We start from the raw sequence: 15,382 nt of genomic DNA, 5'->3' as shown, positions 1-15,382 counted from the left end.
GGGGTGGCCTGTGTCCCGATTTCTAATTTTAAAATGTTAGGAGGTATGCCTAGTAGTAACCCCGAGTTGGGCTCTGAGTACCTGAACCTGTCCAAGGCAAACTTACAAATGAATTTTTGGGTTTAATGAGCGTAAAAAAAAAAAAAAAAAAATTGGGAATAAAGAGGATAGGTAAGCAAACCCCTGCTTTCATAGAGGGGGTATTTGCTGCATCAACCTTGAGGGCCCATTTACACTAGAAGCGCTTTTCTGAGCATTTTGCATCTTTTAAAATTGCTCCCACTCATTAAAATTGCGGTATAAATTGCCACGATTTCACAATAGTGTACGCAAAAATCACGGCAATTTTTGTGCAATTTTTATGAAAGTGAATGGGAGCGATTTAAAAATAAATAAAATAATCACAAAACTCTTATAAAACCGCTTCTAGTGTGAATGGCCCCTGAAAAACACAAATCAGAGACAGCAACTATAAAAGCACACCTAGAGAGTTAGAGGGTACAACTGTTTGGGCCCATTTTCCACTGGCGATTAGGATGCGAGGCGATCACCGTATCCCTCCGCAGGTACTTCCAGTGGTCTTCCAGACAACCGGATGCAGCGTCATGCGGCTTCCCTGTGGGGATCAGATGCATGCTGCGGAAAACTGCAGCACGCTATCCATAATTTTCCCCGCGCCGCATCGCGTATGTAAATTTGTGTCGATGGAAACTGCAACCAATTAACATCATTGGAGTAGTTTTCTTGCGATGTGGAGCAGTTTCCGCATTGCAATGCATCTAGTGGAAACGGGCCCTTAGGGATGGTCAATGCAATACATACAATTCCAAGCTTTATCTCACCTGTGTACCCAGCTTAACTGCCCCAACCGGCCCAGGTGTGCCTTATAGTATCTGGCTCTAACGTCTGATTTAAAAAAAGTGGACCAATCGAATTAAGCCAAGGTGGGATTCAATTGGTCAATTATCAAGTGGCATAAATTTGCATAATCCTGCATCAACTCAGATTTAATCGAATCAGAGAAAAATTGATGCAAATATTTCTGACATATCCATTCGGGATTCGATTCAATTTGCCATTTTTTGCAATGGCAAATTGAATCGAATCCTGATCGGACATGTCGGATTGGATCAAATCAGACAAAAAAATAAATAAATAAATAATAATAAAAAAAAAAATGTATGGTGTAGATGAGGCTATAGAGTGCATTAATAGGATCAGTCTCCATTTAGGGATTCTCAACATGGTTACAGCACATACTACTATTTATGAAAGATGGTGCATGCTGACCCCTCCCTCCATTGTGAGCATCAGTCATCTCAAGTACTATACAGTGAAGCATACAGTACAATATATGTATAGTATATGCATCACTGCCACTGTAAACGCACAAGTTGCCCAGTAACCCGCCACACCACACTTGTGATGCAACAATATTCCTGTGGGGCTTGCACATCATGGCAATGAAATTGGACTAACGTGAGAAGAGCCCATAAGGTGGCACATAATACACCATTGTGTGCAGCAAATGTAAGGCAGCCCTGTACTGAAACAACTCACAAAAACTATTTGCATAGTAGTCCCTCAACCAGCAGAGAGTGGAAGACATTTTATTTAGAATTTGTTTTTTGTTTTTAATGAAGACAGCTTTGTGGATGCAGTAGCTCATACATTTGCAGTTAGAATATATCTCAGTTGCGGCCCTCACAGGATTGTAAAACAGATTGTGCATTCTTCTTCGCTTCATCCAAAAGCTGAGTCACCTTCTTTTGAGTCTGGGTAAAAAAAACAAAAACAATAAACAAAACAAAACAAAACAAAACAAAAAAAAAAACAGTAAGGACGGTGTTCAATGGCATCCATTTTGCTTTTAAGGCACTTTACAAAAACAAGCGCATGGACCAGGACTCTATGCATTAGAAACCTTCTAGAGAAATCTTTATTTTGTGTAGAATAGCTGAGAATTAATGCAGAAACTTTGGTGCATTGCACATGATCCCTGTTTGCACTATTCATTTCCCCAGCTGTCTAGGATTGCAATTCTGACTTACTTTTCCATATCAAATACAGCTTGCCTGGACTGAACAGTAGTCCAAACTCCTCCTCCTTTATTATCACCACCCAGAGGACGTAGTCTGAGGTACCAGCCAGCTAGCTTTTCCTGTGACCACACAGCTGGTCATACCCACATCCACAAGAGTAGAAGGAGGAGTTAGATGTGGTGTTTGCAGAGAGAGCAGCTCCTACTCTGAACTGTAGATTAGAGAAGGTCAGTGAGATACTAATAATTTTAAGTTGGTCCAATTCCAAGCTGCATAAAAGGTGCCCATACATTAGAACGAGTATGAGCAGATTCGACCAAGAGTCAAATTTATCTGTAATCGAATCTGATTAGAGATAAAATTTGTCTCTAATCGAATCTGCCCATACACTACAGGCCGATTCCCGTCCGATTCCAGCATGAAATCATCAGGGAATCGGCTGAGCTGCCGCTGTCCGCCCCGCCTGCAAAATGTATGTAATGTAATAATAATAATAATAATAATCTGAACATTTGTATAGCACTTTTCTCCTGTCGGACTCAAAGCGCTCAAGAGCTGCAGCCACTGGAACGCGCTCAAGAGGCCACCCTGCAGTGTTAGGAAGTCTCGCCTTGAACTCCTTACTGAATAGGTACTTGACCTAGCCAGGATGCGAACCCTGGTCTCCCATGTCAAAGGCAGAGCCCTTAACCAGTACACTATCCAGCCACCTAGTGCATATAAATTACATGTCCTGTAGCAGCTTCCGCACAGTGTCCATCCATCTCACCAGGTAACAGCCGCATACACGCTAGCGTGTATGTGGAACCCAGAGATGGACGGAAACTGCGTGGAGGCTGACGCCGGACGCATAATGTATAAATGCACTACACACTGCATACATTTATACATTGCGGCGGGGGTTTCGTCGTCTTGTCGCTAGTTTGCAAATTGGCCGGCGTACTGCCGCGCACCCGACGAACCAACCTCGGCCCGAAATTTTCCAACATGCACGAGCGACTGTGCGGCCAATTTCTGTCCCGAAATTGGTCACTTCGTCGGTCGGGCATGCACTTGGCAGCACCAATTTTCAGCCAATTCGATTAGAATAATCAAATTGGATGGTCGATTAGTTGGTTGCCTAGTATATGGTACCCTTAAGGGATCAAAACCACTGGCAGCCCTTTTTTAAGCGCTAGTGATTTCAAAAAGGTTCTTGCTAAAGGCTCATACACACACATCAGACCATAGTCTTAGGAAAATGAAAGATCACAGACCAATTTTTCCCCCTTCCATGTAGTATGAGAGCCATACCTACACAGTCTATTCTATGCAGCTGAACTCCCCATGAGACAGAAATCTTTGCAAGATGCTGCACACAAAGATGCTGTGGACATTCAAAAGATCAGTATCTGCAAAAGATCCGTTGCTGCAAAAGATCCGTTCCTGCAAAATGCATTCATAGTCTATGATATCTGCAGATCATCATGCACACCTTGTTTAACAGACATTCATCTGCAGATCAGATCCACCAGGATGGATTTTCAGATCTGCAGACGATTGTCTGATCTGCAGATGAATGTCAGTTAAACAAGGTGTGTATGAGGATCTGTAGATCTCATAGACTATGAATGCAATTTGCAGGAACAGATCTTTTGCAGATACTGATCTTTTGTGTCTGTACAGCATCTGTGTGTGCAGCATCTTGCAAAGATTTTTTTTCTTATTGCGAGTTCAGCTCCATAGAAAAGACTGAAAGGGACTCCGAGCTCAGGAAAAAAAGAAAAGTTGTACTCGCCAGGGGCTTTCTCCAGCCCAGTGCTGGTCGGGAGGTCCCACGCCGGCGTCCTGGCTCCTCTCCTTCTCCCCGCTCCGGTATAGCTGACAGGCCGCAGCCCGGGCGACACTCGGTGGAGTGTCGGGCTGCAGCTTCCGCGTATGACGCGGATTACGTCACACGCCGGCCGCCTCGCGTCATCACGGCGGCCGGCGTGAAAGTACTGTGCATGCGCGATTAAAGCGCGCATGCGCAGTACTTTCACGCCGGCCGCCGTGATGACGCGAGGCGGCCGGCGTGTGACGTAATCCGCGTCATACGCGGAAGCTGCAGCCCGACACTCCACCGAGTGTCGCCCGGGCTGCGGCCTGTCAGCTATACCGGAGCGGGGAGAAGGAGAGGAGCCAGGACACCGGCGTGGGACCTCCCGACCAGCACTGGGCTGGAGAAAGCCCCTGGTGAGTACAACTTTTCTTTTTTTCGTGAGCTCGGAGTCCCTTGAAGGTATGACTCTCATACTACATGAAGGGTGGTAAGATTGGTCTGTGATCTTTTATTCTCCACAGACTATAGTCTGATGTGTGTATGAGCCTTAATGCAATGCTATGCTATGGGGGATTTCTATAAAATCACATCACTCAAGTGGAATCACACCCATAGCATTACATTAGCAAGAGCTTTTCAAATCACAAAGCACTCCTAATGGGCCCCAGTCCTAAATCTGTGAATGAGATACTGATTTTGAGTTAATACAATCTGTTCTATACTTTGTGCATTAATCTCACATGATTGACTTTTCCAAAGGGAATTTCTCTGGAACAGCTGCATCAAACATGAAAATAGGGAAGGTAAATAGGGGACAAGGCTACAAAAAAAACTCCAACAATGATAATCCATTGTAATAAATAAAATAAGTGCATTACCAGACATCATCCACAATCATGATTCAGCAGCACAGCAAAGTCAGCAGTAAAATACTCAAATTAGCAAAATGGCTCATGTACACCACACTTTTCCATTAATCAGTATCTAGTAAACTTTCATGTGATAATGCCCTTACTCATCATGCACATTCCTGGAATTTACACAAGAGAAAAAAAGAAGAAGCCTGCACAGTAGAGATGGGCCGAACGGTTCACCGGCGAACGGTTCCAGGCGAACCTCGGGTCGTTCGCCTTCGCCGGCGAACTTTCCCGGAAGTTCAATTCGCCCCATAATGCTCTATGAGGGTCAACTTTGACCCTCTGCATCACAGTCAGCAGGCGCATTGTAGCCAATCCGGCTATACTAAGCCCTGGAGTCCCACCCCCCCTTATATAAGGCAGGCTCCGGCGGCCATTAGCCTCACTCGTGTGCCTGCTAGAGACAGACTAGGGACAGCTGCTGCAGACTTGTTCTCCTAGGGACAGATTAGTCAGGCTCTTGCCTTCTTAGCTTGCTCCTAGCTGAATCTTATTGCTATAATAGCGCCCCAGAACAACTCTTTTCAGAGCTCATCCTGCTCATGTGATTAATTTTTTTTTCTGTGTTTGAAACTGACACTTGTGTTTAGACAGCATTGCTAATTCATACTGTGTGTCCCACTGCCAGCAGCAGCAGCACATTCAGTGACTACCTGTGTGTGTGAGACACTTGTGTTGCTTAGACAGCATTGCTAATTCATAACGTGTGTCCCACTGCCAGCAGCCCACCAGCATTCAGCAGCACATTCAGTGACTACCTGTGTGTGTGACAGGGAGCTGCACATTGTACTACCCACCCAGTACTGCATTTACCTACTACTAGGACCTGTTGTGTTTAGTTAACCCACCTCATCACTGCATACACCTACGTTTGTGTTTAGTGAACCCACCTCGCTGCACATAACTACCTTTTGTGTTGAGTGAACTCACCTCACTGCATATCTACCTTTTCTGTACAGTGAACTCACCTCACTGCATATAACTACCTTTGTGTTGAGTGGACTCAGCTGACTGCATCTAACTACCTGTTGTGTTCAGTGAACTCACCTCACTGCATATATAACTACCTTTGGGATGAGTGAACTCACCTCACTGCACATAGCTACCTTTTCTGTTGAGAGAACTTACCTCACTGCATATACCTAGCTTCCCCCAGAGACGGACAAAATGGACAAACCAGGTAGAGGAAGAGGTAGAGGCAGACCAAGAGGAAGGCCACCTGGCACTGGCAGGTCTGTGCGAGGTGGTGTTGCTGTGATTTCTTGCGGACCTGGCCCAGAGTACAGTGCTCAGAAGAAGGCACGTGCCATCACTTCCCAAAATTGTGAGGACGTGCTTGAGTATTTAACACAGAACACCTCATCTCCCGCAGCCACCAGCGCTACAACAAGCACCACATGCGCTGCATTTGACACTTCGCAGGAGTTATTTGGTGGTGGTGTTGAAATCACTGATTCACAGCCACTACTGCAACAACAAGAAGGTACACCACCTCATACGTCTGAGTTAGGTGGCGATAGTATGGATGAACCTCCTGAAGTTGGTGCAGTTGTGGAGTTGTCTGAGGAAAGCGAAGCTGGGCAGGAGGATTATGATGACGATTATACGGATGCCACGTATGTTCCCAATAGAGGAGATGACCAGGGGGACAGTTCAGAGGAAGAGCCAGAGAGGAGTAGGAGGAGACGACTCCATGATAGAAGCAGAGGGAGCTCATCCTCAGAAAAAGTTGGGGGCAGTGTCCGGCGCCATGTATCGCCAGCTATGGCCAGCCAGCCAACATGCCCTTCAAGGTCAGCTGTTGATGCCACGGTAGTGCCATCACACCAGGTGGGCTCAGCGGTTTGGAAATATTTTAACGTGTGTGCCTCAGATAGGAGCAAAGCCATCTGTTCTCTCTGCCTCCAAAAATTGAGCCGTGGAAAGGCCAACACTCACATAGGGACAAGTGCCTTACGAAGGCACCTGGAGAAAAGGCACAAACAGCTATGGGAAGAACACCTGAGGAAAAAGCAGCACCCCTCAACAACAAGCCACCCTCCTTCTCCTCTTCCTCCTTCAGGTGCATCGTCTTCATCCGCTTTCTCCCTTGAACCTTCACAGCCACCCTCCTTCACACCGCCTCTGCCCTTGAGCGGTTTCTGCTCCTCTGCCCACAGCAGTAGCCAGGTGTCCGTAAAGGAAGTCTTTGAGCGGAAGAAGCCAATTTCGACCAGTCACCCTCTTGCCCGGCGTCTGACAGCTGGTGTGACGGAACTATTAGCTCGCCAGCTATTACCATACAAGCTGGTGGAGTCAGAGGCTTTCCGTAAATTTGTGGCCATTGGGACACCGCAGTGGAAGATACCAGGCCGCACTTATTTTTCACGAAAGGCCATACCCAAACTGTACCGTGCAGTTCAGAGGCAAGTGGTGTCATCTATTGCGAAGAGCGTTGGGTCAAGGGTCCACCTGACCACGGATGCCTGGTATGCCAAGCACGGGCAGGGCCGCTACATTACGTCCATAGCCCATTGGGTCAACCTGGTGACTGATGGCAGCAAGCAGGGAGTACGTGGCTGCGCAGCGGACAGACTTGTCACACCTCCACGGCTTGCAGGCAGGCCTCCTGCCACCTCCTCTCTTTCTCCTCCAGCTGCATACTCTTCACTGTCAACCTCCTCTTCCTCCTCTTTGGCTGAGTGGCAGTTGAACTCTAGCGGTGCTGCCATCTCCTCTTCCTCTCCAGCTACACAGCCCCATCTCCCCAGAGCCTACGCTGCATGCCAGGTACGACGGTGTCACGCAATTTTAGACAGGTCTTGCCTCAAAGCGGAGAGTCACACTGGAGCAGCTCTCCTGGCTGCTCTTAACAAACAGGTGGAGCAATGGCTGACCCCGCACCAGCTGGAGATCGGCAGCGTGGTGTGTGACAATGGCAGCAATCTCCTTTCCGCTTTGAATTTGGGAAAGCTGACACATGTACCCTGCATGGCACATATGCTGAATCTGGTCGTGCAAAGATTTGTCTCAAAGTACCCAGGCTTAGAGGACGTCCTGAAGCAGACCAGGAAGTTGTGTGGGCATTTCAGGCGGTCTTATATGGCCATGGCACGCTTTGCGGACATTCAGCGAAAAAACAACTTGCCGGTGAGATGCTTGATTTGCGATAGCCCAATTCGCTGGAATTCCACCCTGCTCATGTTCTCTCGCCTGCTAGACCAGGAGAAAGCAGTCACCCAGTACCTGTACAACTACAGTAGAAGGACACAATCTGGAAAGATGGGGATGTTGTGGCCCAACAGCTGGACACTGATGCGAAATGCATGCAGGACCATGCGGCCGTTTGAGGAGGTGACCAACCTGGTGAGTCGCGCTGAAGGCACCATCAGCGACTTGATCCCCTACGCTTACTTCCTGGAGCGTGCCGTGCGTAGAGTGGTGGATGAAGCTGTGGAGGAGCGGGAACAGGAACAGCTACAGCAGGAGGATTCGTGGGAGCGAATTACATCCGACCACATGTTTCCTCGACACCTGCGGCACCACAGAGGGGGGAGGAGGAGGAAGAAGAGGAGTCGTGTGGGGAAGGAGAGGAGTCAGACTCGGATGACGATTAGGAGAAAGGTGTTTCTGTGGAGGAGGAAGAGGCGGCGGCGAAAGAACAACTGCAGCAGCCATCACAGGGGGCTTCTGCTGCTCCACGTTCCAGGGGTATTGTTCGTGGCTGGGGGAAGGAAGAGGAGTTGCGTGACGTCACTGTGGAAGAGCAAGAGGAGATGGAGAGTACGTCTGGATCCGACTTTGTGCAGATGGCCTCTTTCATGTTGTCCAGCCTGTTGATGGACCCCCGTATCAAAAAACTCAAGGGGAATGACCTGTACAGGCACAAAGTGGCAGACCTGTTACCAACTCAACACAAGGCGGAAAGGATGCAGCACTTGCAGAACAAGCTGTCAATTATGCTTTACAATGCATTTAAGGGTGATGTGACAGTACAACGTAATAAAGGTACCACTGGCAGTAATCCTCCTCCTCCTCACCAGTCCACGCAGGGAAGGACAGGACGCTCCAGCGATCTTGGGGTGATGTCGGACATGCGGACATTCTTTAGTCCAACGCCTCGCAGTAGCCCTTCGGGATCCACCCTCCACCCACGCCTGGACCGGCAGGTAGCAGACTACCTGGCCTTAAGTGTGGATGTACACACTGCGACTGCGAGCAGCGAGGATGAACCCTTGCTCTACTGATTGCGCATGCTTGACCTGTGGCCAGAGCTGTCCCAATTTGCCATACAACTTCTCTCTTGCCCTGCCGCAAGCGTCCTGTCAGAAAGGACATTCAGTGCAGTTGGAGGCATGGTCACTGAGAAGAGAAGTCGCCTAAGTCATGACAGTGTTCAGTACCTGACCTTTATCAAAATTAATGAGGCATGGATCCCTGAGGGCTATTGCACGACCGAAGACTAAGTCAGTCCCCACACACAGCATCTCTGCCTGCAGGCCGCTTGACTGCCTTCTCCGCCACCACCACCAGGGTCCAGGACTCTAGGCGGATTCCAGAATTTTTAAGGCCGCTGCTAGCAGCGGCCGCTATACTAATTTTTCTGGGGCGTGCACATGCCTGCCTAATTTTTCTGGCTGAACTGCAGGCGGCTGCAACAAAAAAACAAAAAGGCATGTACATGTGTCCATCCCCCTTCGTGATCATTACCTTGCCGCGGTGAAGGGGCTTGCATATCACAATGAAGCAATGACCGCCAGCTATATGAGTGTCTCGGGTGGGGGTGGCACACCAAAGATAATAAGGTAGTTTCATTGTGGTCAGACCAAATTTGATCAGCTGGACAGTCACTGTTCTGTCATTCAGCTACATCAGCCGGGCGACCATATGGGCTGAAAAGCCACCATCACCTGTCATGATTACATAGTTACATAGTTATTTTGGTTGAAAAAAAGACATACGTCCATCGAGTTCAACCAGTACAAAGTACAACTCCAGCCCGTCCCCCACATACCCCTGTTGATCCAGAGGAAGGCGAAAAAACCCCCACAAGGCATGGTCCAATTAGCCCCAAAAGGGAAAAATTCCTTCCTGAAGGACCAGGTGCGCACCAGTCCAGCACGGCCGTCACTACACAAACGGCTGTTTGCAGTCACTGCATACCTTTCACTGCATCTGTGACTGCACATTGTATTATACCTGGCAGTCAGTGCAGAACTTGCACTTCAATGGATGGCAGACTTGCCCTCCATAACGGATTCCCATTAAAGGATTTAAAGTTGATTCATTACAATTAGGGCCTCAAAAGTCCTGTATTGTTATTTTTGGTCACTACCGCGGGGCGGGCGTGCATGCCTGCCTGCTGCCCTCCTTGGATGTGTAGTGGTAGCTGTTGCTCAGGCTCCACACCGGATTCCATCCCTCATTCCCCGGCCATTACCTGGGGTCACAAATGGCAGACTTGCCCGCCTCCATATGATTCTCGTTAAAGGAATGTGGTGTCATCTTTGCCCGCCATAACTGGTTCTCGTTAAAGGATTTAAAAGACATTCATTTCATATACACAGCAGGGCCTCGAAAGTCCTCCTCCTGCCCGCCTCCATAGGATTCTCATTGTAGCGGTACTGAACAAGTACACAGCAAGTAGAAAATGTAATTTAAAAACAAAAACGTAAGCTTTTTAACAATGCCATGGAAAGTTGAGAAGGCAGTCACACATTACCTGGCTGACACCACTGAGTGAGGAAGAGCAATCTCGCCATGTTGCGCAGTAGTCCAGCATGGCAGTCACTACACAAACAGCTGGTAACTTGCGGTGCGTTACACAATTAGTTTGGTGCGTCAGTGTGAAGCAGTACTCTAATTACACTACCTGATTGATGTATACACATGCAAGATGTTTTAAAGCACGTTAGGCCTGCAATTTAGCATTCAATGTGATTTCTGCCCTTAAAAACGCTGTTTTGCGTCACATCCAGATTTTTCCCCGGGACTTTTGGCGTGTATCCCACTCCGCCATGCCCCCCTCCAGGTGTTAGACCCCTTGAAACATCTTTTCCATCACTTTTGTGGCCAGCATGATTTTTTCTATTTTTCAAAGTTCGCCTCCCCATTGAAGTCTATTGCGGTTCGTGAACCGAACCTTCCGCGGAAGTTCGCGAACCTAAAATCGGAGGTTCAGCCTATCACTACTGCACAGATCTGGGGAATTTACACATACTCCATGGATACATCAGAATACCTTTCACACAGCTAATAAAACACAGGTTGTCATGGCAGCCTCACAGAACTTGACCATTGTGTCTCACGCAAATATGTCCCAAACCAGGTTAGTTTCTGGCGCAATAGCAGCATAGGGAGCGATATACAGGCTGGGAACGCGAACAATCACTCGCGTTCCCATGCCTGTCGGCCGGTGACGGCGAAACCGGATGTCGTCGCTGGCGGGTCCAGAGGCATCAGAGCGGAGCTGCAAGGGACCGATCGGCTGCAGGGGGCTGAGGGAAGCCCCAGGTGAGTTCATCTCTTTTTTTTTTGACTTAAGGTTATCTTTAAGAGAGCATACAGGGACCCATATGCAATTCACTTTTTCCACTGAGCTTTCTCCTAGGTGATATTTTCACAACCACCAACTAGCAAGAAAATAAATCAGAAACAATGTTGATAGTACTTTTTAAACAACTTTTTGGTCCTTCTTTAACTGCAAAAGTGCTGAAAATTAGTTTGAGAATGTATTTTAAATACAAAACAGCTCCTAGGAGAAAACTCAGGAGCAAAAGCATATGGGCCTGAGTGTCCATGAATAGTACCGTATATACTCGAGTAAAAGCAGAGTTTTTGGGTCCCAAAAAGTGGCCCAAAAGTGGGGGGTCTCGGCTTATACTTGAGTCACAGCTATGTGCGCCCACCCCCCCGCGCGGTACTTGTAAATGGTGTGTTAGTCCTGTGCTGTCGCCCCGCATGTGTTCCCCGCTGGCGCTTTATTTTTAAAGGGTGTCTGGGGTCCTGTCCCCCAGTATGTGTCCCTCGCTGGCACAGTATTCGTACTTGCTGTTTCATCTCCCCGCATGTTTCCCCCGCTGGCACGGTATTTGTACACGCTGTCCTGTCTTCCGTGATGGGTCTCCTGCTGCAGTGGTATGTCTGTGTCCCCCAGCATGTGCATAGTGGAGCGTTCACTCACCCGTCCGCGCGACAGCATTTATCTCCTTTTGCTTGTCTTTCAGTCTCATTTCTATGACGCCCTCTAGTGGCGCCTTAATTACAAGCGACACTGCAGAAAGTCAGAGATGAGACTAGACTAAAGACAAGCTCAAGATGAATGCTTTCGTGCGCACGTGAGTGAACGCTCAACTATGAAAATGCCGGGGGACACAGACATACCGCTCCAGCACGAGACCCATCATGGGAGATGGGATAGTATGTACAAATACCGCGCCAGCGGGGGACACCTGCGGGGAGACGGGGCGGGACCTACAAACACCGTTTCAAGGCTCTGCATATGCTGGAGGACACGCATGGGCGCAACATGCTTCTCCTGCAGGGGACACATGCAGGGAGATGGGATGGCATCTACAAATACTGCTCCAGCAGAGAGGGGAAGGAGCAGGAACATGGGGCGACATCTACAAATATCACACTGGCAAGGGGGCACATGTGGAGAGACCCCCCCCCCCCCCTCCTCCTCTTCCCTTCCACAATTCTAGATGCGCTGACACCAATTCTGGGTGGTAGAGGATGCACTATGCCATCGGTTATTAAGTCATTAATAATTCTGAGTGAGGGAGGGGGCTTATTACACTGCTACTGATACTGGGTGGGGGCTGGGAATATTATATGCACTTTTTGATACTTTTGTATTATCCCGTCTAGCAGAACAGGCTTGGCAGTTAGACAGGCTGGAAAAGTGTGCACTGTGCTTCTTGAGCAGTCGATTCACCACAGATCAGCTGCTCCGTTCCATTCAGCTTTCCTCACTGCGCAGTGTTGTATCCCATCCCGAAGTCACAGCACTTGTCTGTGTAAGATGTGAGTAGAGGGGCTGTACAGCACACTGAATGCAGTTGACCTCCGCTCCACAGACAGCAGCCGCTGATCCCCGCTTAGGTAAGCTCTCCCCTGGTGGGCTGTGATTAGGGGCAAGACCCTTTTATAGACAAGCTGTATGATAGCGGGCAGATTGCTGCAGGGCACAGCGCTGTACATAGCAGGGGGTGTGAGGTGGATCACCTTGTGCTGGTGCTCAGCAAGTCCTCTTCCCTGTAATGTGATTAGGCAGAGTTGGTATGCCACTAGAATCACTTGTAATTCCCCTCCTCCAGGCTGGGAAGGCTTCATGCCTCTTTCATTATTGCCCTCTATTGTTCTGCGGTCTGATTGCTAACGGAAAAGCCAACACAGCGCAGTGAGGAAAGCTGTGTGGAACGGGGAAGCTGATCTGTGGTGAATCAGCTGCTCAAGAAGCACAGTGCACACTTTTCCAGCCTGTCTAACTGCCGACTCCGTTCTGCTAGACGGGATAATACACAAGTACCCACTTTTTCTGCTACTGATTTGGTTTGAGGTAGTATTTGCTTTCAGTTATGTTCACACTGATTCATATTGCCTACTTATGTTATTTGTAGGACATGTCTCATGTCTGTATGAGGTTACCTTGGGGATGAGTAAAAAGATCAGGAATAGCGGACTTGCCACCCCCAGACCAAAGTAACAGGGATGTTATGAGAGACTAGAGCTATAATAAGCGACCAGAGGTGCCGCATTTCATATCCTCGGCTTATACACGGGTTAATCATTTTTCCCCGGTATTAAAAGGCAACATTTTTGGGGGTCGGCTTATAGTCGGGACGGTTTATACGGTATATCAGCAGCAACAACAAGGATGCAATAACTGCGAGCATAGCCTAAGGAGGGGAAAAAAAGAGATAATAAATGCAAGGGGAGGGTTTAGAGTTCAAGTGACTGACAGTGGTGGGGAAAGAGTTTCTATGCCTTAAGGTGCTGGAGGAAATGGCTCGAAACCTCCCGGTCTGATGGTATCCAGCTGAAGAAACGGTAGCCTGGGATCGAGGGGTCATTGGCATTCTTCATTGCTTTAGAGCACAGACCAATTGTGAAGGAGGTCCGTGGGGGGGGGGGGGGGGGGGGAGGGGTTTCCCACTCTGCTTATTTGATCACCCTCTAAAGTCTGTGTCTGTGGCTCAAGGAGGTGCCAGCATACCAGACCATGTTGGATAAGCAGAAGGTATATTCAATAGTGGCAGAGTAGAAGGACCTGTTGTACCACAATTTTTTATGGTGGTAGATTTTATGTTGTAACTAATCTCTAGACCAAAGAAGAAATGCTGAGTTTCATATCACTAAGTAAACCTGGTCAAATTAGAGGAAGGACTTTAAGAACTCGGAAGAAGGGGGGGGGTAGCACTTTCAAATGGCACTCAAAATGATTAAAAGAAAATTTGGCAAGATCTAGTCTTACCTGGCTTTTAAATTCTTCATCCTTTATCTCTTTGAGGTTGATGAGAACATTAAAATAGGCCCCAAACACACCCGTTTCCAAAGCTTTAGCTGCCACCTATAAAATAATAGCCAAGTTACTGCTTGTGTTACAGCCTAGGTTTAATGAATGTTAAACACCTATTTGAGAGCCACCTGTAAAAACCAAAATTACCATACATTTAAGACATCCATTTTTTGCCACTCAGATACAGTATTGGATACAAGCCTGGCTCATTGTATTCACACAGCACTGCTCACTTTACACTGCTAACCTGGAGCAATGTACCCCATATTTACCATTCCCAGGCAGCTGCACTCATAGCTAATCCAGCACCACAATAAGAACACCATTAATACTTTTATGTTAAAGCCCTGGTTCAGGTTGTCTATTGCATATTGTGCGGAATATATCAATCTGAAATGCAGTTTTGTTTAATTATTATTTTGGTTACCTGGCTGAGTTAGGCAACAGGGGGACAGTTTTGCAGATGTTACTTGACTATACTATGCGACTCATCAGGGACATGGGATGAGGGGATCAGGGACAAGTCACAGTGACGAAACATGTCGGGTGGAGCCTAAGCATGGAAGCAAGACTGAGCACACAAAGGTCCAGGAGAGGCTGGTGTCCCACGTGAGCAGTAGCAGGTGGAGGTACGCGCAATGTCGGTGGACGACATGGAACAACAAGGCTAAGCCTGCCCATGGCAAGCGAGATGGGGAGAGCCCGTTCCAAGAAAAACTATGTGATCTGATTGAATCTTGAAAATGTGAGTGCAATATGATTTTATAAGGAATAAATGTGAAACCTTTTTACACTATATTGAGTACTGTATCTTTACTGAGGATATGGGGATTTGTGTTGAATGAGGAAATTTGTGGTGAAGACCTCAGGAAGCTGCCTGGGAGGTGGGGGACAACCCAATAACACTCCCAAGATGCAGCTGACCCGCCAGTGGGTCTCCGTGGAGGGCGGTCCCGTTTTAGGGGTGTGGTGGAGGCTTTGCTATCTGAAGAAAAAGGAAAATCCATTTGAAGCCTGGAGGACTTAAATGTAGAGCAGCTTATACCTGCTGACATATAGACTTATTTCAGAGTGGGCTTTAATGCAGATTGTGCACGACACCTGTGTGTGGCACTACCTC

General features: G+C 47.9%; 1 protein-coding gene across 2 annotated transcripts in view; it reads right to left on the bottom strand.

Annotated features, from left to right (window-relative positions):
- Positions 1–1,574: 1,574 nt before the first annotated feature.
- The window catches only part of FTCD (formimidoyltransferase cyclodeaminase), a 78,577-nt gene continuing 64,769 nt past the window's right edge, over positions 1,575–15,382 (bottom strand). For both annotated transcript variants that reach the window (XM_068245249.1, XM_068245250.1), the window contains 2 exons: positions 14,218–14,313; positions 1,575–1,775 (listed from right to left, as the gene is read on the bottom strand). In XM_068245249.1, the coding sequence (XP_068101350.1) occupies positions 1,692–1,775; positions 14,218–14,313 (180 nt within the window). In that variant the 3' untranslated portion in view covers positions 1,575–1,691. The remainder of the gene's footprint in view (positions 1,776–14,217; positions 14,314–15,382) is intronic.

Source organism: Hyperolius riggenbachi, chromosome 7 (assembly GCF_040937935.1).
Source record: "Hyperolius riggenbachi isolate aHypRig1 chromosome 7, aHypRig1.pri, whole genome shotgun sequence".
In the NCBI taxonomy this organism is placed as follows: Eukaryota; Metazoa; Chordata; class Amphibia; order Anura; family Hyperoliidae; genus Hyperolius; species Hyperolius riggenbachi.
Note: the sequence above shows the minus strand (reverse complement) of the source record. Positions and strands in the feature narration are given on the sequence as shown.